The sequence below is a fragment of the Scaptodrosophila lebanonensis genome, unplaced genomic scaffold (assembly GCF_003285725.1).
Source record: "Scaptodrosophila lebanonensis strain 11010-0011.00,11010-0021.00 unplaced genomic scaffold, SlebRS2 tig00000024-arrow-pilon, whole genome shotgun sequence".
Lineage (NCBI taxonomy): Eukaryota > Metazoa > Arthropoda > Insecta > Diptera > Drosophilidae > Scaptodrosophila > Scaptodrosophila lebanonensis.
Genome location: NW_022060538.1, coordinates 15,087,464 through 15,109,984, shown reverse-complemented (window position 1 = coordinate 15,109,984; position 22,521 = coordinate 15,087,464). Strand labels below are relative to the sequence as shown.

Sequence of the window (22,521 nt, the reverse complement as noted above, 5' to 3'; positions counted from 1 at the left end):
TTTTAGGATTATCTTTTTCGTTCTTTTAAAATACTAGAATGATTAAATATTGTATACAAAATTACAACTTGAGTTTTATATTTCATTAAAAAAAATAAAATTTAAAGAGCAATCATTATTTTTGAGTTTTATTTTTTGCCCAAAAATAATGATTTTTGGTTGAGTTGTAACGTATAACTCAAAATTAATCTTTAAATTGAAAGATAATGATTATGATTTTTATTATGATTATTATAACAGTCCCTGATTTTTAGCTTGTTCTTTGAAATTAGTTACCAATTTATTTATTTAAATACCTAAACTTATAGCTTTTTTGCAGTTAAATAAAAATAAATGCAAATAAAAACTAACAAATGTGACGCATGATATTCAGAAGTCATGCATAAGGAAAATCAGATCGACTTGACATTATCCCATGTTTCTGATAATATCTTTATCGACATGAACACAAATAACTTCACCGCCGTTTAGAAGATTTAAAAAAAACATAGCGTGGAGAAACCCTTATTTAAAATTAAATGTAAAAGCAAGAAAGGAATGCTCAAGTCGAGCAGACTCAACTCTTAAATACCCTGTACCACCCCATAAAAAAAGAAATTAAGTTAATTAAATCAATTAATTAATTTAATTTAATTTAATATAATTAATTAACTAAATTAAATATAAAATATTCCATACATGCATGCATACATTTACATCAGAATCGTACCTATGCGTGTTTGTGTACTTGTACATATGTATGTATGTGTGCATTGGGGCTGGTTATATGGCTATAACTTTCTTTCTGATCAACCTATCATAATGTGGTAACTTGGTATACGGATATATAATTACTAACTGGATGTGTCTACCAAATTTTAGTTCAAAATTCCAAGAATTACGGTAGTTATAGAAAATTTAAAATAGGGGGGAGTGGGGTGGGTGTATCGGGAAAAATGAACAACCTCGTCCTTTCTCGGGCTCAGGAGAATCTGAATAACAAGTGTGGTTATTCTAGCTCTTATACTTTCTGAGATCCTTGTGTTCATACAGACAGACGGACAGACAGACAGGCAGACAGACAGACAGACAGACGGACATGGCTATATCGACTCGGCTTGTCATGCTGATCAAGAATATATATACTTTGTGGGGTCTACCACGCCTCCTTCTGTGTGTTCCATGTAGACTCGCACCAAACTAATATACTCTTGTAGGGTACAAGGGTAAAGGGTATACAAATTATTTGATTATAAAAACGAAGATATAAATACAATCAGAAACAAACATACAAGTATATGAGTTTCAAATTTTTACTTGTCCACTGATCAAGTCTTAAATATTTAAGCATTATGGGGTTAAGTTTATCAAAAATGTCCGAGCATTTGTCACAGTTTCGGCGCATTTTGCACATGTTATAAAGAAGCTACGGGGCAGTTATATTGTATTTTTCAGCTGTTCTTTGCAGTCAGTTATATTATTTTCTAAAAGCTGCTTTATTATGGGAAGGCGGAAGTCAAAACGAAAGCCTCCACCAAAGAAGAAGCTCACTGAGCCTTTGGCCGAACAATTTAATTGTCCTTTTTGTAGTTACAATAGCTCCTGTGAAGTAAAAATGGACAAAAGGCGAAACTTGGCAAAAATTACATGTCGCGTTTGCCAAGAAGATTTCAAAACAATAATTCATTATCTCTCTGAGCCCATTGATGTGTATAATGATTGGATTGATATGTGCGAGGCAAAAAATTAATATCACAAACAAAAATTTTAACGAAATGGGTAAAGCCATTTAAGAAAACGAATATATTGTTAATTTTAAAAGTAAAGTTAAGTATTTTTTATGCATTTTAATTTAAAATGAACAACATTGACTATTTCTAACAAATTTGCACAACATTTATAATAAAAGAACAGCATTGAAGATTCTTCAAAAATAATTAAAACAAATTTAAATGATAGAATTGAAAGAAACCTACTTGTATACATGTCCAATATTATAGAGAACTAAATCATAAAAATGAGAGAGTCTTTTATAAGTTAATTTAATATTATATTTAATTTTGATTCATGACTGTTGCTTTTAAATGGCTCAAGCAACTTTTCTAATGTATGATGGATCTAGGTAATGTGTTTAATAATGTGAAACCCAACTAGAACATCATATACCAAAAATACGTAGCAAACACAAACGATCGACATAAGCTTTCATTTTACCCCGAATTCAAGACAAATGGTTCACAAGGTTTTAACTTTTTGTAGCGGAACTACGATTGTTAGAATAAAACTTTACAATGGTAGTTGTGCTCGATAGCGTTGTAGATCTTTAATATTCATATATTTAATATTAATGTATTTTGCTTCTTTTTTTGTTGTCTTACAAAGCTGAATATAATATTTTACACCTTAATTCCTTTTCTATTTGTAGCCTGACCAGGTTGCTCAGGAACGAAGCAGTCTTCTATATATGAAAGATTTTTCAACACTCATGCTATCTACTATTTATTATAGATTTTTTCAATACTCACACTAACAATATACACAAGCGTGCACATGTATAGAATCAAGCAAATCAAGTCGCAAAAATTATTCATTAATTTAAATTGAAAGCCACATAAATACATGGCGATATTTGGTCTATAGTTACATAATATATAACGTATACGAATACAACACTTTCTGTCTATCAAAGCCAACTTTGTATGTAAGCGGCATTCATTTTCATTTCTCCGCCGCTCGATCGTGAAGTAGAAGGCGAGAATTGCGTTAATTTTCAATCACTTAAGAATGCATTTGTTGTCACTTCCAATGAAAGCTTTTTGCTGTGTTATATATATACATACAAGTATTATTCTTCTTATTGCCCGATTTGCTGTTACAACTCATACACATTGTATAGTATGTGGCAGTAAATGCCTAAGCAACGAATTGCACGAAAGCCACACAAAAATAAAGAAAAATCAAAGGTAAACCTTGAATCAATTGATAGAAAAACGCAAAATTTATACGAGTACTATATATGAGTAAGTATGTTTATTTGCTGCATTATTCTCGCATAAAATGTACCCAGCTTCGCATGCGAAAAATAAAAAATATTTTGCCAACCCCCTCCCTTGGCCCCGCCTTCGCCAGCCAACAAAATTAGAATTGAACTTGCTGCGCCATATTCGGTTACAACTTGAGCGCTTAATTCCGCATACGTAAGACGGGGGTAGCGGGCGGCGACTCGTGTCTGGGTGTGGTGGCGGGGCTTGGCGACGTGTCTCTTGTTTTTTTTTTAATTTTATTATTTTATTTATTGTCTCTGGTCTTGCTAGTAAAATTCTAGCTAAATATTTAATTTATTTACACTGGCTGCAAATAATGATTGTAAATGAATCTCGTTTCCTACTCTGACTGTTGCCTGAATGTCTCGACTTTGGGTATAAACCAAAAATTGTTAAGTACTTTGCTTATTAATGCAAGCCGATTAATTTATGGCTAATTGGTGTGTTGCATTGAAGCTTCATGTTCACATTTATAGGCTGTTGGCTGGGTACTGTGTCAATTCATTTGAAAATTGTATGGAAAATGAGTAAGGAATTAATTTGCCGTGGTAATGGGTAAGAGAAATGTCGCTTCAATTAAATTACGTTTAAAACAATGTAAGGATGTCTTTCCGTATCATTAATTGTTGCAATACAAGTAGTAAGAAATAAAGTAATCATGTTTTCGTTTAGAATTTTCAACCACAATGTGTTGTTTTGGTTAATAACTATAAAGGTCAGACGAATAAGAAACTTAAAGATCATAAAATAAAGAATCAACACTCATATCAACAAGTTTGATACATGACATAAATACTCAATCGAAATTCTTAATTGCTGTCTGCTTATACGAAATAATTTCAAATTACTGATGCAAAAAGTACGACAATTACAATACTATCCACTGCATACTCTGTGGAGAACTATAGAGTTCGATAGTGAAATAAATGTTCGAAATTGAAATTATTTATTAATTACAAAAGAATTTCATACTCAATTGCAGGTTATTATTTGAAGAAATCAGTACTAAAAATTAATATGTGGGTGTATGTCGAACCCACATGCTATATAGTACCTTTTAAGTTATCTTTCTTTGAATAAAGTGCAGCTTTTTGTAGCTTTTATTATTGTTAGATTGGTAATTAAAAATTCTACCTAACATTATATTGCTTATCAAACTAGTTAGATAATGATCGTTAATTGTATTATCAATTTTGATATTTAGAATAAAGTGTTTCATCTTTAATTTCAAAACATAGTCGTGCAGGGCGATTGATTTTCCCTCTCGGCCCATATCAATTCTGATATCCGACATATGTACACACAAGCATATATAGTACATAGTATCCAATAATTGGCAATTGGATTGCATTTCGTTGCCATTTTTCATGCTTGTAATTCGACTTCTATTGATCTTGAACTTAGCGCTGTGCCTCGTTTTTTATTAAAATGGAAGCGAAAAGTACAAGAACGACATGGAAAAATATCAAGCAATAAAAAAATACATCAAAGCGTACAAAATTAACGAATATGGTGCAAAGCATAGTGTGTGTAATATGGAATTACAGTTGCTGTTATAATTTGCATGTCCACAGATGCACATACAAGTATATAGATATATAAGTATACATACTCGTATATATGGGGAACTGCAAGTATGTGAACCTAGGCATGCATGAAAGTCAATTGGGTGTGTGAGCTGCCGCTGCCTCTGCCTCTGCCGCTGCTGTTGCCGCTTGCCGCACTCTTTGCGGCACTTGGCCAGCCATTTTTTATGGCAGTTATTTTGGTTATAAGCAATTTATTGGGCTTATTAATGGAGACCTACAATTTTATGATCGCTGCTGAGCATACTCGTACTATTTATGGATTAGCGCTTATGCAGATGCACTATGCAGCCTAATCTACACCAAAAAGAAAAACGTGTTTTTTAAACAGAGATGTTAAATCGATATGCGAGTAATCTGCTAAATAGTTGGTTGGTAATATTTAACATGGACACATAATCTTGATTTCCTCATTTTTTAAATACTGTAGAAGTCGAATGCTCACCTTTTCAATTGCTTGCAGAATAGAGAAATAATCTTTTCAAATTTTTTTTTGTAGTTCGCGCTGTTTTTTTAATACTTTCTTATAATTTGTTTCTCTTATTTTCTACACATATTTTTATTTTTTTAATAAGCTTTTAACTAATTCTAAGCTCCCTTTATCTGCTAAGTTTTTCGTTGCAAGTCGGGGCAAATAATGTTTCTCCACCGAGACGGAGGTGTTTATTAGATATTATTGTAATTTCAATAGAATTATACATATGGCCATAAAGGCTTTTTTATAACTTTTATACTGTTTCCTTATGGCGACAGTCCTGGTTTGCTTATATAAAAAAATAATAAATAAAATAAATAATAATAATAAATAAAATTATGGCGAACAGTGAAGATATTGATTTGAATTAAGGCATTTGCATGTCTATGTTTATACAGTAATTTGATTAATTTATATTTTATAAGTTAATTAATTAATTAATTGTTATTTATATTTAATTTTTTTAAAACTCGGTTTCGTAAATTTCACTTCCTGTCGAAGCCTACTACTATAAACTATAAAGCCCTTCCCCAGAGTCATCTATCTCTTTCCTTCCCTGATCATCTGACATATCACACACACAGACACACACATTCGCATCTAAGATTTTGTCTTTGTATTTTTGCTTATTTGGTTACTCAAGCTCTTTCCAAAGCTTGTTACTAAGCCGTCGACTACTTTTGGCATAAATTCTTTCCCTCTCCTTCTATCTACTGTTGTGGTTTTTACAAGCGCACACTAAACATATACTATATGTATATATGTAGGTATAAGTATATGCATGTATGTATATATGTACGTGTCTTTCACGTTACATTTTGTGTATTTGTTTGGCTGTTGTTTGTGCGCCTATTTTTCGTCGCTTATTGACGTTTCTACTTATTTAGTGTATTTTGCGCATTTTCATGAATGTTTTTCAATTCTCTAATTCTTTTTGCAAAACTTGTTTTCAGAGCTGTTTGTCTTGGCAGTGAGTCGAATTGTGTGTGTGTTTTTGTGTGTGTGTGTGTGTGTGTGTCCGTTTGGCTTTGTTGCTCATTTTCATTAACAACATTTTTTTGTACACATGAAAATTTGAACAACAGTACCTCTGTCTCGATATTTGTCTCTCTATCTCTGCCTCTTGCAAAAATCGCTAAACAAACAAATTTTACTGTTAAAAAAAAATTGCCCACCTCATGCTATTTGGTGGGGTGTTAATTATTGCACTTTGCCAGCAACAAGTACGAGTACAGCAACAACATCATGCTCGTACAGTTAAAATGTTTATTTTCCATATTTTCAAACTAAGGCGTGCTTTGTGTAATTTATTTATCATGGCAATTTGTTGTAAATTTAGTTTCGACCAAATTTGGAGCCGCCGCCAAACGACAAGAAAACGACGCCTACGATGTCGCCGTTTGACATTTGGCGATTGAGTATATTTATCATTTGGTTTATGAAAAAATTTTTTCAAATTTATTATTTTTTAAAATTGTATTTGAGCATTTTAGTGCAACCTTGAGTTTGGCAATTGCTTGCGTGTATGATCTTAATAGTCTTACTTGAACAATAGTAATCGCATTGAATAATATATATTTGTGAGCTAATGCTTTAATTAGTTTAATTTGCACTATTTTTAAAAAATGTCTTTAATTAGTTTACTTTATCATAATTTTTGTGCTGCCTGGAACTATTTTCTTGAACAGTACATATTGTTAAGCAAACGATACGAAAATTATTTAAAGATAAATCTTTGATAAAAAGTGAGGGAGAAAATTGTTTGATAAATATTGGTATACAGATCTTGTTTACACAACACCTTCACAGCTTGTGTAATTTTCAATTTATCTCTTTATTTAAATTGTTATTATATACAAAATGTTAATACCATTAAACTAGTATCCTACTACCTATCTGATAGTTTAATCTAGTTCTAAATGAAGTTATCTACATATTTTGGTATTTTTATTTATTTATTTATTTATCTGATTATTTTGTGCTTTTTGATCAAGCATTATTAGAGCAGGTTCGTCAACAAACTGGAGGGCATGATTGACTTGTCAAGAATATGATTTAAGCTAATTTTTCGTTACTTTTGGAAAATTATTCATTAACGCAATATAATAACAAGTTAACTATTTCAGGGTATTCATTTATTAATGTCTTATTCGCGGAGAATGTTTGTCATAATTAAAAGCAACGTTTATTCAATATTGTTGATAATTATTTTCCCAGTAGATGTTTTCATTTGCCCGCAAAATTGAATTGTTGCCTACAAACATATTGTGCTTTGAATAGGTATAAACAAATTAGGTCTACAATTAAGATAGGCCTGTCAAAGGCGAGTGTCTAATTAATAAAAAGCCTTTCATAGGCACAAAGCATGAATTGCGTATGTAATGTATGCAACAGCAGTAGCAACAACAAAAACAATAGCAATGCCAACAACAACAACAACAGCAACAAGACAGTTACACACCGGCACTTAGGCACTTATAATTTAGTTAAAAAATGCAACCAGAAAAACGAAAGAACAAAAAAAGCAGAGAAAAAGAAGCAAGAAATGAGGCCTGTGCGCACTTAACCAAATCAGATTCTATATAAAACAATTGCAACCCCACGATACATACGATGTGGGGACCCTTCATGAAAAGGTTTTGCCATAGGCCTAACAAAGAAAATACGGGCAGGCAGAAATTATAATGATAATGCAATAGAAACATGCGTGGCAGTGGCAAGATGAGGTAGGCCGCGGTTCGCCTTTTATAAATTTATTATACTCTGTACCTAAAAGGTGCAAGAGCAAATAGGGTTTGCGGACACGCGCAGATACGCATAGGCATAGGCACAGGGTATTTGAAAGTCGAGGCACTCGACTCTGGATTTTCCACTAGTTCTTTTTTCTCTGCGAGCGTGCGGCACATAATAAAATTACATGCGAGTGCGCGCTGCAAAAGAAAAATGAAAAACAAGAAATGTTGGTAAGTGCAAAAAAAAACTAAACTAGAAAGATAAATTGCGTATTAGACCAGAGAGGTATGTGAAGAGGGGAGCTGGCAGGAGCAGTCACTGCATCAGCATTAAAAATCATAATGAGATTCACAGGGCCATTTGCGCGGCAATTAGTTGGCCAATGCAAAAAGAGCGCATGTTTGTGTAAATTAGACTTTGTCGACGGTTTTAAAATGCAATTAATTTCTACTGTATTATGGGTGTGACTATGGGAAAGTCATAGCTCTTCAGTTCTCAAATAAATTGCGAAGGTGGCAATTGATTAAATCACTTCTGTACGGCCTGCATCACTACTTCATTTGGCAGTCAATTCAATTTTGGGAAAAAGAAGTAGAATTAGAAGAATCATTGTCAGAAATGTACATGTGATATGGTTCACGTGGGTAATATTTATGACTAATGCTCGAAAAACAAGTAAAAAAGCTACAGTCGGGTGTACCGACTTTGAAATACTCTGTACATGTTTAGAATAATTATAGAAACTAAAAAAAGTAAGAGAACTAAAAAAAAATTTTTGATCGATTTTACCTTTCTCGGTATTTGAACTCACAAGGGTGTATAATTGCACATTTATATAGTAATTGCGTCTATGTGAGTGTATGTATGTTTATGCGCGTCTATTCGTGTCTGTGTAAACATGTTTGCAGTCAACCAACGCATCAGCATCAACAACAGCTGCGGGCAGCGCTTGACTAGCAAATATATTTATGACTATAACTTCTTGTTAAATCAGTCTATCATTGTGAAACTTGGCATACGGACACATAATAACTAACTGACGGTATTTCCCAAATTTGAGTTCGAAATTCCACGAATTATGGGAGTTAGAGAAAATCGCATTTGCGGGGTAGAGGGGGGAGAGAGGGAAATTCCAAAATACACATTTTCTGCGTATTCACATAAGGCATCTTGGACTACAATTTGGTGTTCCTAGATCCTATAGTCTCCCCCCCCATAGGGGGGAAGTTGGGGGGAAAATAAAAAAAATAAAACAAACTCGTATAGAATACACGCATAAGGCATCTTTGTGCAAAATTTGGTGTCTCTATCTCTTATAGTCTCTGAGATCCAGGTGTTCATACGGACGGACAGACGGACAGACAGACAGACAGGGCTAGATCGACTCGTCTCGTCATGCTGATCAAGAATATATATACTTTGTGGGGTCTGCCACGCCTCCTTCTGCCTGTTACATTTCTCACCTCCCGCAAACCTAATATACTCTTGTATATTTCATGTACAGAGTATAACAAGAAAGAAAGTAACAGTCGAGCAAGTCCCACAGTCTAATACCTTGCTTACAAAAATAGTATGTTACGTGCGTTTTAAAAGCAAAAAGCAGAACAAGAAGAGGCGTAACTGTTAAAACCGATTAGAATGAAATTTGAAAGAACACATTTTCAAAGGAGCTTTGGAATTTTGGACGTAGGAAGTTATGCTATGATTTTACTAGCTGGTTGGACAATGCTTAAATGCTCAAGACAAAACATTGTATCAAATACAAGACATGCAAAATATATGATTTGATTCAAAGGAAAAATGACATGTGCACACCGTTTGATAAGAAGCCAAAAGTAGTTTTTCTTAAATAAATTTATTTCAATAAGAAATGGTTATGGCTTTAATAATAATTATTATCTAAAATAAAAAACCATTTCCTTCTTATTTATTTATATACATATATACTATATATGTAGAATATCTCTTTCCTTTGGCATATAACTTTGTAACTTCGTACCAGTTCCACTTGCATTTCAAAGAACTACTGGGCGTAAAGTAGTCACAATTCAGAAAGTTTTGCAAGCCAAAAAAATAAAAAACAAAACGCACAAAGAAATTGTACGCTTTTTTATAAAGATTTGTCACAGCATATGCACGTACAGAAAGTATCTTTTAGATACGCAACAATAAAAAAAAAAGCAGAAAAACCAGAAAAGAAAAAATATAAAAAGAAAAAAACCGTAAAGCGGCGCAAAATAAAACTACAACGAACGTAAATCGCAGTTGAGTTTTCAAGGTTTTCCAGTTCATGGTTTTTCGTGTATTTGTGTGAGTTAGCAAGGCGACGGTCGCATGCAACAACAACAACAACAACTGCAACAGCAACTACAAGCCCAACAACAACAATGGATCGAAGCTGATCTGCCGTTGCTCCACGCTGCGCTGTCATAGGCGCTTGGGCACACGTGAGTTGTTGTTGTTGTTATTATTATGGTTGCGGCTGGCTACATTTTATGGCACTCCCCTATTATCTGCTTTTCCCCCCACTATTTTGCCAGTTTTTTAAATATATATGTACATATTTTTTAGATGTTTTTCTTTGTTTTTAAATTTCAATTGTGTTCTGTTGTTTTTTTTTTTTTTTTCGAAGAACTTCATTTAGTCATTGGGTGTTACGTCTTGTAAGTTTCAGGCAAGTAATTCCACAACTAAATATGCAAAATTTCTGAGTACAAGTATACATATATATGTATGTATGTATATACTTGTATATACGAGTGTAATGAGATAACAACCTGCATGTTTGAGCTGCTATTTTGTGATTAATTTAATTTATACGGGAAGTGGTTTTTAATTTAAATGAATTTTAATGTCGACTTCTTAGTTATAAATAGCAGTTGCGCATTTTGGAAGGTCGCTATCCAAAGATGGGAAAACAATGTAGAATGGCGCAATAAAACCTGATCATGGAAATCTTTTAATGCAGCCATACTCTACTGAATTCAATTTTGTCGCAGACAATTGCAAAATACTCAGACAATTGGACTTAAATATTGCAAATAGAAATTCTCATATTTACTTCGTTCTAATGGCTCTGCTGCCGACTGCCACCTTCAGTGAAGGTTACACGACGTCTGCACCACTATTTGCCCGATTGTCTGGACGGGAATATGCTATACATGGCTATGGCTATGGCTATGGCTATGTTTGATAGGCGAAGGTGGGCACTAACTTATACAGCGCCACGGGCTGGCTGGAATTTATCCGCCATTAGCAAAATGTCATTGAAAGTATTGGAAAACAAAAGTAAAAATAAAATCAGAACAGAACAGAACATGAATACGCGCGTGTAAATAAATGTCTGGAAGGCATTTCAAGCATTTCAGTGAAGTACTGAGAACAATAATATGCACTGTGCCTTTATCAATACTTTAATAAGTGTGTAATTTATTTATTAGTTTTAAATATCGAGCCTGGGTTTCTGTGACTCGTCAAACTGGATTAAGGAAGGGCATAAAACAGTGTGTGGTTATTGGACCATTAATTATATGCTTTGTTTATATTGTTAAATTTTTGACGGCAGGAATCAGTTCAATTGGAAATTTTAATTTATTGTAGTTATTATAAAAAAAGCCATTTATATATGAAAAGCTGCGAATTGCTTTATCTAGTCATAGACAACATTTAAACATTGCTTATAATTTAGAGGAGCTTTTGAGTCTATTTTGAAAAAATATCAATGAAATATGAATAACTCTTTCATCAATATTTAAAAAATTGCCGTTTTTTGCTGATGGATATTCGATACTGATATTCAATATTTAATTTCTTTTTATGTTAGATCTGTTTAAAAATGATTAATAAGTTAACAAGCAAACAATTAAATTTATGCGCCCAATCTAGCCTGAAAAGTTGCCACCATTCAACCATCTTATGCCGTATTGTGTATGACTTAAAATAAAAACAGGATAGAACGCTACAGTCGAGCAAGCCCGACAGTAAAGTGTAAAGTAAAGTGTATCGGAAAAAATAAACAAACTCGTTCTGCCTAGGGCTTATAGGAACCTTGATACCAATTTTGGTTATCCTAGCTCTTGTACTTACTGAGATCCTTGCGCTCATACAGACAGACGGACAGACGGTCAGACGGACAGACGGACATGGCTATATCGACTCGTCTTCTCATCCTGATCAAGAATATATATACTTTGTGGGGTCTGCCACGCCTCCTTCTGTGTGTTACATACATGCGCACAAAACTAGTATAGCCTTTCACCCTTTGGGTACAGGCTATAAAAATGAAGGCTTGCTTTTAAAGTTATAAGAAGCAAATGAAGTACAAGTCTCAATCTTTTGTTCTCAATTTGACAGTTATGGTTCTCTTCGCTGTCAATATCAACGATAGAACATTTTGTAAATCAATGCATTCTCTTCTGGCTTTGCAACAGACTATATTTCGTCGCAAAAAAAAATAAAGCCAGAAACACAAACACACAAAAACGTAAAATACACACGCTAAATTATTTATGAAATTCTATCTTGCGAGTAGCCTTCATTTTTTCTGACATTTCTTAATGTACATTTGCTTTTGTTTTATGCACATTTTGCGCTGGTGTTATTGTTTGTGCTTTGTGTTTTGCAGGTATTTAGAATATACATATGTATGTACATATGTATGCATGTACGAGTATAGGTCTGTATGTATGTGCGCAACAATATATTTGTTGTTCTTGGTCAGTGTTGTCATTTCGCGTTTGAATTTGAATGTGCAGTGCAACATTCATTTGCGTTTGTTTAGCACATTTTTTAAGCGAATGCATTTTCAAGCTCGGTTTGCTTTGGTTTGGTTTGGCTTGGTTCGGCTTGACTTTTCGCGACTCGGATTTGCCTGCCTGCCTGCCTGCCAGCCAAATGTGTCAAATTTTTGCAGTTGCCGCTATTGTTGTTGTAGCAAATATTTTGTAGCCTTTTGAATTTTGCAGCAAGCGTGACAAATTTCATTACAAGTGCAGTCGTGTACTAACCATATAACTCATACGCCCCATATAACCTGAAGCGAGTGCGTCTGTGTGTGTAGATGTATGTATGTATATATACAGTATAACAATTTAGGTGATTAAATAGTTGCCTATCTACAGCCCGCCGCCCCCTGCCCACAATTGCTAGCGTTCTGCCATTGCCACCAGCAAATATGTTAAATTCTTTGATAAAAAGTGCAATTAGAAGATACTGAGATGCCCAAGCGGCGTTTTACAAAAAATGCGTCGAATGAGACCGACTGGGAGAGGAGAGGACGAGGGAGAGGGAGAGGGAAGGAGGCAGCCAATGCCCACCCGCTGCCCACGGTACGATGACCACGCTATATGGTCGGTGGTTGATGGACAAATGTTTGCTAGGAAACTCAATATCTATGTCTTACAAAATGGCCGCGTTTGACTTTTTCGCACAATTTTTGCTGCTGTCGTAGTCATTGCTATTGTTGTTGTTTTTGCATTGCTATTGTTGTTTGCTACGGCTAGCTTTTGTTGCAACAAGCGGCCATTGCTGCTGAACTATGAATGCAATTTCGTAAATTATTTTCCTTTTAAGTAATTATTAAGGTGTGGTTCGGTTGTTCGTCGTCACCGGCGTCGTCGCCACCATTGACTTAGTCAGTCAGTCAGTCTGTCAGTTGGTTGGTTGGATGGTCGATAGCTTTCCTAAACACAAAAGCACGCGCTTTGGCGCGTTTTGTTTCTGTTTGTATTATTGTTACTGTTTTCAAGTTATTCATCCATTATACGCCATTTAACTAATAACACGGCTTCAAGTTGCGCACTCAAAACTGTTACTTTGCCATCATTCATTTGGGCTCACCAGCCAGTCATTCAGGCAGTCAGTCAGTCAGTCAGAGAGTCAGGCAGTCAGTCAATAGTCATCGGGCAGTCATACTGTTGTAGTATTGGACTATTGGGCATTTAGTCAGTTAGTCAGTCATTTATTAAGCCACTGGAGTCATTCATTTGCGCGCTTGCGCTTCAAGCACCACATCCTCTCCATCAACGTCATAATAAATTTTGTCTTTGTGGGTGTAACCTGTGAGCGCGAACCCGGCGGCTTTATTAGCATTAAAGCCAAGACTATAAATTATTTGAAATGGATCATCAGTGGCATTACTAGTAGCAGCAGTCAGCGTTTAAATGCTTGATAATATAGCTTAATGATAGCTCAAAAAGTGCTGTTGAGTTTTGGGAGTTGAGTTGGCAAATTGCTGGTCTTGCTGCCTTGTCAGTTGACTTGGCTACCTGTTTTGTTTAGGGGTGGTTTCAAAACGATAATTACAATTCAGATGGCTTAGCGGTATTCCTAACTATACGGTATAATGCTGCAAACTGTGACTAGAGCTTATAGAACTTTTATTTAAGTTCTCTCATTCGGGAATGTGACGAAAATGATAATTTTGTTAAATTAGAGGGTTTGTATTGGTAGGCAACACGAGGTGTGTTCAATAGCCCTTTTCAGTGGCTAAAGGGCTATATTTTTGGAATTTAAACACACCTCCCTAAAATCATAAATACTCGTAGATTAATGATAAGCAGATTTGTTTTGAATGGCAGATTGCATAATAGGTATATTGGAGAAAATGGAAAATAAGGAATTGTAAGCTTACTTGATTGATCGAATATTAAACTTTTATCTTAGATTAATGAAAAGCAGTTTTCATTGAAATTATATTTCATTTTTTTCATCTTAAAAAGTGCACTTGCATAATGAATACACTTTTATTTGAGAAAAGGGAAAATAAAGAGTAGTATGTTTCCTGGATATATCAAATATTGAACTTTTCTTTTAGAAAAATTAGAAGCAGTTTTCAAAAAAATTGTATTTCAATTAGCGATCTTAAAAAGTACACTTGCATTATGAACACACTATCGTAGATTAAAGAAAGGCAGTTTTCATAAAAGTTATACTTCATTTTTTGATCCTAGAAGTGCGTTTGTATTATGAACACACTATACTTTTATTTGAGAAAATGGAAACTAAAGAATAGTAAGTTTTCTTGATTGATCAAATACTGTACTCTTATCGTAGAGTATTGAAAATCAGTTTTCATAGAAGTTATATTTTAATTTTCGATTTTAAAAAGTGCACTTGCATTAGTAAATTGATAATTAAGATTCAAGATCGAGGAAACTTGATTGATCGAGTATTGAACTTTTATTAAAATCAACACATCTAGTCATGTTTATTTTAAAAATAAATCGAAATTTCGATTGTTTCTTCGGTTAATTTGGCACACGACACAAAACCTCAACTACTCGTAAGTATTCAAAATTGCCCGTTGCTGTCTGTGATTTCTAGCAGCTAGAGCCACAAATTGCTGATCCAGTACCAAAATGAATGGCAAATTACAACAACAGCCACTACAATCAAAGTGTACAAATTTGCTGTAATACAACAACAATTACATTAAAACGCGACCATAAACGTGCGGCCGGCCAGGCCGACAAGAGCAGCAATAACAACAGCAACAAGCAACAACAAGCATTAAAAGTCGTTGTAGCTTAGACAGAGCTTAGCCGAAAACCAACTTCAAAAGCGGGATAGAGGGAGAGAGAGACTGTGAAAGAGGGAAAAGGAGGAGGAGGAGGAGGAGTAGTAGGAGCTGCAGCAGCAGCTTGACGATGAGGCGCTACCAAAGTCATTCCACACCTTGTAAAATCAACAAAAGAAGAAGCCCAAGTAGCATACATATACAAGCATATGTATGTATGTATGTATGTGCAAGCGTGCAATTTTCAGCCTAGAAAATAATTGCATACACACACACACACACACACATACATATATATACATATGCACATATGTACATAGACCTAGAGCTGGATAGGTAAGCTGCGCATGGAGGGACGACATAGACGCGTCATTCATGACGATGTTGAGGCTACATAGTGCGGCATTTGCTGCAAGTGCAAGTGCAGCTGTAACATTAACATGCAACCAAGCAACAACAACAACAACTACTACAACTACAACAACACCAACAGCGCCGCATGCAGATGCAGACTGTGGCAGCAGTAACAACAACAACAATAACACTAACAAAACAAACGACGCTTGAAGATGCAGATGCATTCAACGTCATTGTTGCTGCTGCTGTTGTTGTTGTTGTTGGTGGTAGTGGTGGCAGGTAGGCAGGCAGCAGGTGAATTGCACGATTTTCAATGCAAAAGTCAAGAGCGCCAACGGAAAAAAGTCGTTAGCCAAGTTTTATACGCGCGTTTTTTTTGTGTGTTTGTTACCTAGCTCTGTTGTAACTATTTTGCTGTTGTTGTTTTTGTTGTTGCTATAGTAGTTGCTGTTGTTGCTTTTATGGATAGAAGTAAAGCAGCCGCCACAAGTTTGACCAACCAAACTGCCGGCTGCATTTAGAGTGTTTGGTAGCAGCTTCCTTTTGGCAGTTTGACGTTCTAGTTGTTGTCGAATAGGATAGTGTAGCATACACTCAACGAAATGTACGACTACCAATAACTGCCACTTTCTTGAACTGCCCAAATTCTAGTGTCACTAGAAGTAATTTTTAAATATTTACTTTTTATATTGTATAATTATTTTATACTTGAAGTGTTATTCCGAATATAAATCATCTGTATTTTTTACTCGGTTGAATATACGATAAAGCCATTAATTGGCCTTCTAAAGAAACAAATAAACTCACAAACTGAATGTTACATTTATCAAACTTCTTTCTGGAGTCAAGAGGTGAGAAAATAAACAAAAAAAGGGGAAGAACGACAAAAGATTTTAATTATTATTATTATTACTTTTCCCACAATTTTAGCTAAAGGTTTGCATTTTTTCTTATATTTAATATATGGATCGACGATATGATTGGAAAGAGTTGTTTAAAAAAAGATCCATATAAAGAATCGATCGACGATATGATTGGAAAGATTTGTTTAGAAAAAATATCCATATGATGATGATATTTTCTAATGAGCAATGAGATAGTGAGAACACGTTAAGGCTTGTATATCTCAGTGAAGAGTGTAAAACTTCGGTGCAAACAAAGATATTTTTTATTAATGTTTCTTCTATTCCGAAATGCGTTTCGGACGTACCTTTAAGGATAATAATATTAATGCGTTTTTTAAGTGCAGCATACACAGGATTGAATAGAATGGTTCGGGGCATGCTAAAGTTCTTACATACAGAAGATAGGGTAGGCCGGCTGGACTACAAATAGACAAAGACAAAAGGCAGGCGTATCTACATGCCAGCCAGACAGCTGTTTCCGTTTGTTAAATGTTTGGTAACTAATGATTGGCAAGAGATCGGAGAGCAAAAGGCAAAGGAGTCAGAAGACTGCTGAAGTTGGCAGTTGGCAGTACTGGCAGTTACTGACTGTTGCAGCTTCGGCTCCAATTGCAGTTGCAGTTGCTGACTGCTGTTGACGACTTGTGGCAACGACATTGATGCTTTTAAATTTGATAGCATTAAGTGTCTTAAGCAAAGTGCTGCCGAAGACATGCACAAAGATGACGATGATGTTGATAATGATGATGATGATGACGAAAGTTGCAGAGGCAACTAATTACGTTGTGTGTGGTCCGCGCCAAGTGGTAGGCTATGCTTTTTAGAGCTGCCAACTTGTCTCGATCAGCAACTTTTGCGCTTTTGCGTACTCATTTACACATTTTATGCGGTTTTGTTTTTGCTTATTCTGTTGATGCACATATGTATGTATGTATATTTAATGTTCACACATTTGTCACGTTGTTGTTTTACTTAAGTTGCTCGGTTTTGTTAACGTTGACATTTGCTTAGCACGCGTCGCTGTAGTCATCATAATTGTTGTTGTAGTTACTTACTTTTATTTTGTAATTTCATTGTTATCTTTACCCAAATGGTAAACACTTTCAATTGACGACCGTAATGGTCATTATCTTACCCACACTTACAAATGTGTATACATACAAGTATATAGCATGTATGTATATAAGATATATATACAAAAGCAAAACAGCTGCACCCCATTTGTCTGTCTGTCTGTCAAACGTTATTTGAGACCCGTTTTATTTGCACATTTGTTTTTTTTTTTCGCGTATCTATCAATAATATGTGCTTTTTATAAGTTACATGCATGTTTACTATATACGAGTAAAAAAAAAATTGTTTAAATTATTGAGCAATACTGTCGATTCAGCTCAAGAACCCGCGCGAAACTATTCCCAAAATAATATTAAACATAAACGAGATTCTGTGGCACGCACGGTGGTCTCATATTTTTGGGCATTTGTTGATTAAGAGACGTTTGTTGATTATAAAAATTCAAAAACATAAAAAAAACAAACAAAAAAGAACAATTATAATCAAGAAATGGATGCATCATTATTTGAGTCATATCGACACACACATACATATAATTGCATGTACATATGTAAATATATGCGGTCGATTCGTGTGGCTGCTATTGGGTCGGTATATATTACTTACTCATAAATCAAATGCTCGCCTCGAAAGTTTCGCGTCACTTGAGAGAAATAAAAACTCAGATATAGATTATATTATATCTGAAAACCTCTATTATAATTTTGCTGGTTTTAGCAATAATCGTTCAATTTGATAAGTATTTTATTTCCAATTCATATGTATGCCTCACAATGTTTTTGATGCATTTACTTTATTTATTATATGGCAAATAATATATATATGATCTATTAAAAGCATAAAAAATCCTTTGTCTGGACACTGATTGGCAATCATTACACACCCCAAACAGTAAGAGGTAGGATTCTGATATTTTCACACAAGGTGAGCACTAAGAAGTGCTTTTCAAAAATGTCAGCTCCCAAAGGAGGGAAATGAGCTCTTACTTGACATTTTTCGAACGATGAACTTCAAAGTTGCATTCCATAAATCTGTCAATGTACTTTTTGAAATACATATGCACATTTCAGTACGACCTGTGTATATGCTTTTCTATGCAATGTTAATCCACACTAACGGCAGATCATATTTAAATATCTGATATATCTGAGCACAAATTTGAGATCAGAGCCCAGAGTTACAGCAGTTAATACAAATTGCATTGAGTGGTAATGAGAAAAGGAGGGAGCTTCCTTCCCTAGATCTAAATCAATCTGTAACTTATATACTTTTCGATAAACCTAAAATTTGGAGAGAACACGTTGAGTACTTGTAGATATATTAAATTTATTGGAACAATTCTTAATTCTTCTTGTTTTCCAGTCGCAATATTTAGGGCGCTGAAGACCAGTGGCGAAGGTGGAATATTAGTTGTTCAGTTTTTATAAAACCATTTATTAATCGGATTATCGGGTTGACAGGTAGATGCTTGTCTTTCTCGATAGGAGAACAGAAAACATAATGGTTATATCTGGAAGTATCAGGTTCATGCAAATGTATACAAAAGGCAAGAGCCGAAATCATAGCTCTTATATATTGTACAAGTATGTGAGCAGCATGGAGAAACACAACGATATAGCAATGTCTATCTAGAGGAATTCTTGAATTTCGGAAACTTCTGAACCAATATTGGCCGAACTTTGTTTTATTTTAGTTTTTATTCAGTGTCGATGTTGTCTACAATTTGATTCAGAACGGTCAGGAAAAGCTGAAAGCCATCCAATTATGTACCAGTACTACACCCGCCAAGTCGACGTAGCTTTGCCTCTGCTATGTGCGCTAATAACAATGGTGAGTGCATTACTTAGTCGGTGTTGTTTGACTGTAACATTCTCTTTTGATTATTATAACATTCAAATTTATTTTGATTTATTTTCTCGAATTATTTCAGTCCAGTTATTTAGTTTTTAAACTTATTTATTTAAATATTGGCAAGCGGTTTATTGCTCAATTATTTCTTTAAAATTAAAAACTAAATAACGCGCGTAGTTTTCTATATTAATTACCAGTTTGTACTTTATATATTTGAAAAATGATCAAAAAGTGGCTTTGATGTCTTTAGACTTTAGTATGATAAGAGCAGTAATAATTATTTTAAAAGTGATATTTTGATCAACAAATTAGTCTTTAATCTAAGTCTATTATCTAGAAATCAAAAATAAACGGTCTATGTCTAATGCGATGCCGACAATCCTCTGGGAAAACAAATTGAAAATATTTTAATGAAAACCCCTATAAAAAATTTCTATGACTGGCAATTCCTTAATATAAATATAGCGGTTTTTTTTTCAGAACAAAATATTAAATAAAAAGAAAGAAAATCCAGAACTATGCTTTGCTGGCAATTTTTGTGTATAACACTGTTTGTACCGACGCTTATCAGCAAAAGTTTTTTACTAACATCGTACAAAAAAAAATAGTCAGAAATATGAGCGTGTGTTATACTCGTAGTTTATAAAAATATATATATAGTATAATAACAATTTAATTGCGATAATTTCTACACTACGCGTCGTCGCAAGCTGAGTTGTTCGATAGTGGAAAGCTGTATTTTGATTTGGACAGCGATCGTGGCAGCTGCGCGGCCTGAACGTATAGATTTTCATGCACACACACATATGTATATAAATATATTTATGTATATACCACTTATATTATATAGAGGTATTTATATATACAATATGGATTATGCACATAAATTTATAGTTTATACGAGTATATACCAACTTTGTACTTTGATATATTGTTGGCGAAAACAAGAGAAAAATACAATTTAAGCGCACGAAATAAAATCAATTTTTTTCGCCTGATAAGAGCGCAAAATATTTCCGCTTTTGAGTTGTTTTTTTTTTGTTGCTCACGCAATGCGCTAAAATTTTATTTTTATACTCATTTTCGTATTGTTTGCGCGATTGTCATACATTTTTTTATACACAATACAATAAGTATATATACAATATATGTATGCATATGTACGTTTTTTCGATAATTTCTTGCTTAATTTTTGTGCAACACAAGGGATTTCACATATCAGAGACTGTCTTGTCGTCGTTGGCGTCGGCGTCGGCGTCGGTGTCGGGCGCTTTATTCAATTTGGGTCAGAATTGTCAGCAGGCAAATGCCTCACGTTACTGCCTGATAAGGGGCAGAGCAGCGATGGCTTCGAGTTGGAGGTCTGGTGCTGAGATTGGAGATTGCGGACATGAATTAAGCTACGATAGCTTTAGCTGCTACGCTGACAATTCACGATCTCTCCACTAGATTGGACTTGGTTCGCACTTGGCGCTGCATTTTGGTGTTTCCGTTGCTGATTCCCAAAATCGTTTTCAATGAATGAATACAATATATGTATGTATGTCTTTGGCAAAATTACTTAATGCAGAAATTGTTACATTGATGGTAATACACGTTTCTTTTAGTCATCATAACAATTTCTGCATAAGCAGACATTATTTAACTTGAGACAAAAATGTTGACTCGTGATTTTGTTTTTTCAAAAATAAAACTAAATAAATGAAAATCAAAAGAAGATACTAAATTGCTTCGTTTTGAATAGCCCGTCATTTAACAGAATTCACATTTTCTTGTGGCTTCTTCATAAATTGTTTCAAAACAGTAAAGCTGACAGTTTAATTTAAGGAATGGCATTTGAATTATTTTATTTAATGGAAACTGAGAAAATATAACTAGAGATTATTTTTTTTCCAGTAAATACCGAAGAAAGCAAGATAAGAATATAACTTATTTCGAAGTAAGAAAGCAATTAAAAAATATTTTCAAAAGAGAAAGCCGTTGACGTACTTTGATAAGTAATATATTTAAGTTGTAAAAGAGGAGAGAATATTAATAAACTAATACTTTTATCTTAAAAATTCATCTTTTTTCTTTATGTTTAACATTCAGACATAAGTAGTTGCCAAGATTATAAAAAAGAGAATCGTGAATATTATTTAATTGACCAATACAAGTGAAAACTTATTGAATTTATTTATTAATTTAAAAATTTAATTCATCTTTTTGGGCAAGCCAGAAAATATATAAATTATGCAAATAACGAGTATTCATTATTTCCCACATCTACAAATCTGAAATATAATGAACTTTGTGGGAAGTCACATTGAAAAGTTGCTTGAACTTCTGTCCTCAAGTTTATTTGTCTATACACATGCATATGCATTATAATGTATGTATGTACGCTTTTATGTATGTATGCAGTCAACTGCGATCGTCTATATGTCGCCCATTGTGCTATGGATGTATACGTATATCTGATAGCCACACTCATTGTGTATCTTTGTTTACGCATTTTGCTTTTCTTATTGTTGATTATTTGGGCCTGATGTTTCATTTTTGCTTGCATTGAAGGACACAATGTCAGTGGGATGGCACACAAACTGAATTACTCAGATAACAGACCGCGTTACTTATGAAAACAGTAGTAAAGAGCCAGCGGCAGCAATTTTATATAAATTAGCAGCTCCTCTGCTGACTTATAATGCGTAGCGAGAGAGAATTAATGGACTCTGGTGCGATGGTTCTGGAATTTTTTTTTTTTAATAAATTTGTTGACCCGAAGAATGTACAGAAAGCTTGGCAAGGACCTTTAGTCTTATTGATTCAGTTGTGCGTTTCATTCGAAACTGAAAGAATCGGTATTTCGGTAACTTTTTTTCAACATAATGAAACAATCTAGATTTTCCTTATCAACCCATAACGCTGTACCCTTTTTAAATAGGTCATATAATGGATTACCTAACAAAGGATAGTATTATATGATTAGCCTTCATGCTATCTCTCGTTATCAAGGATCATT

At 34.2% G+C, this 22,521-nt stretch overlaps 2 protein-coding genes across 2 annotated transcripts in view; one reads left to right on the top strand and one right to left on the bottom strand.

The window, feature by feature from the left end:
- The window catches only part of LOC115620732, a 55,904-nt gene that overhangs the window by 32,807 nt on the left and 576 nt on the right, over positions 1–22,521 (bottom strand). The gene's annotated exons all lie outside the window — the stretch shown is intronic.
- Positions 1,481–1,729, top strand: LOC115620733 (transcription elongation factor 1 homolog). The gene has a single exon (XM_030514119.1). The coding sequence runs from the start codon at positions 1,481–1,483 to the stop codon at positions 1,727–1,729; it is 249 nt and encodes an 82-aa protein (XP_030369979.1).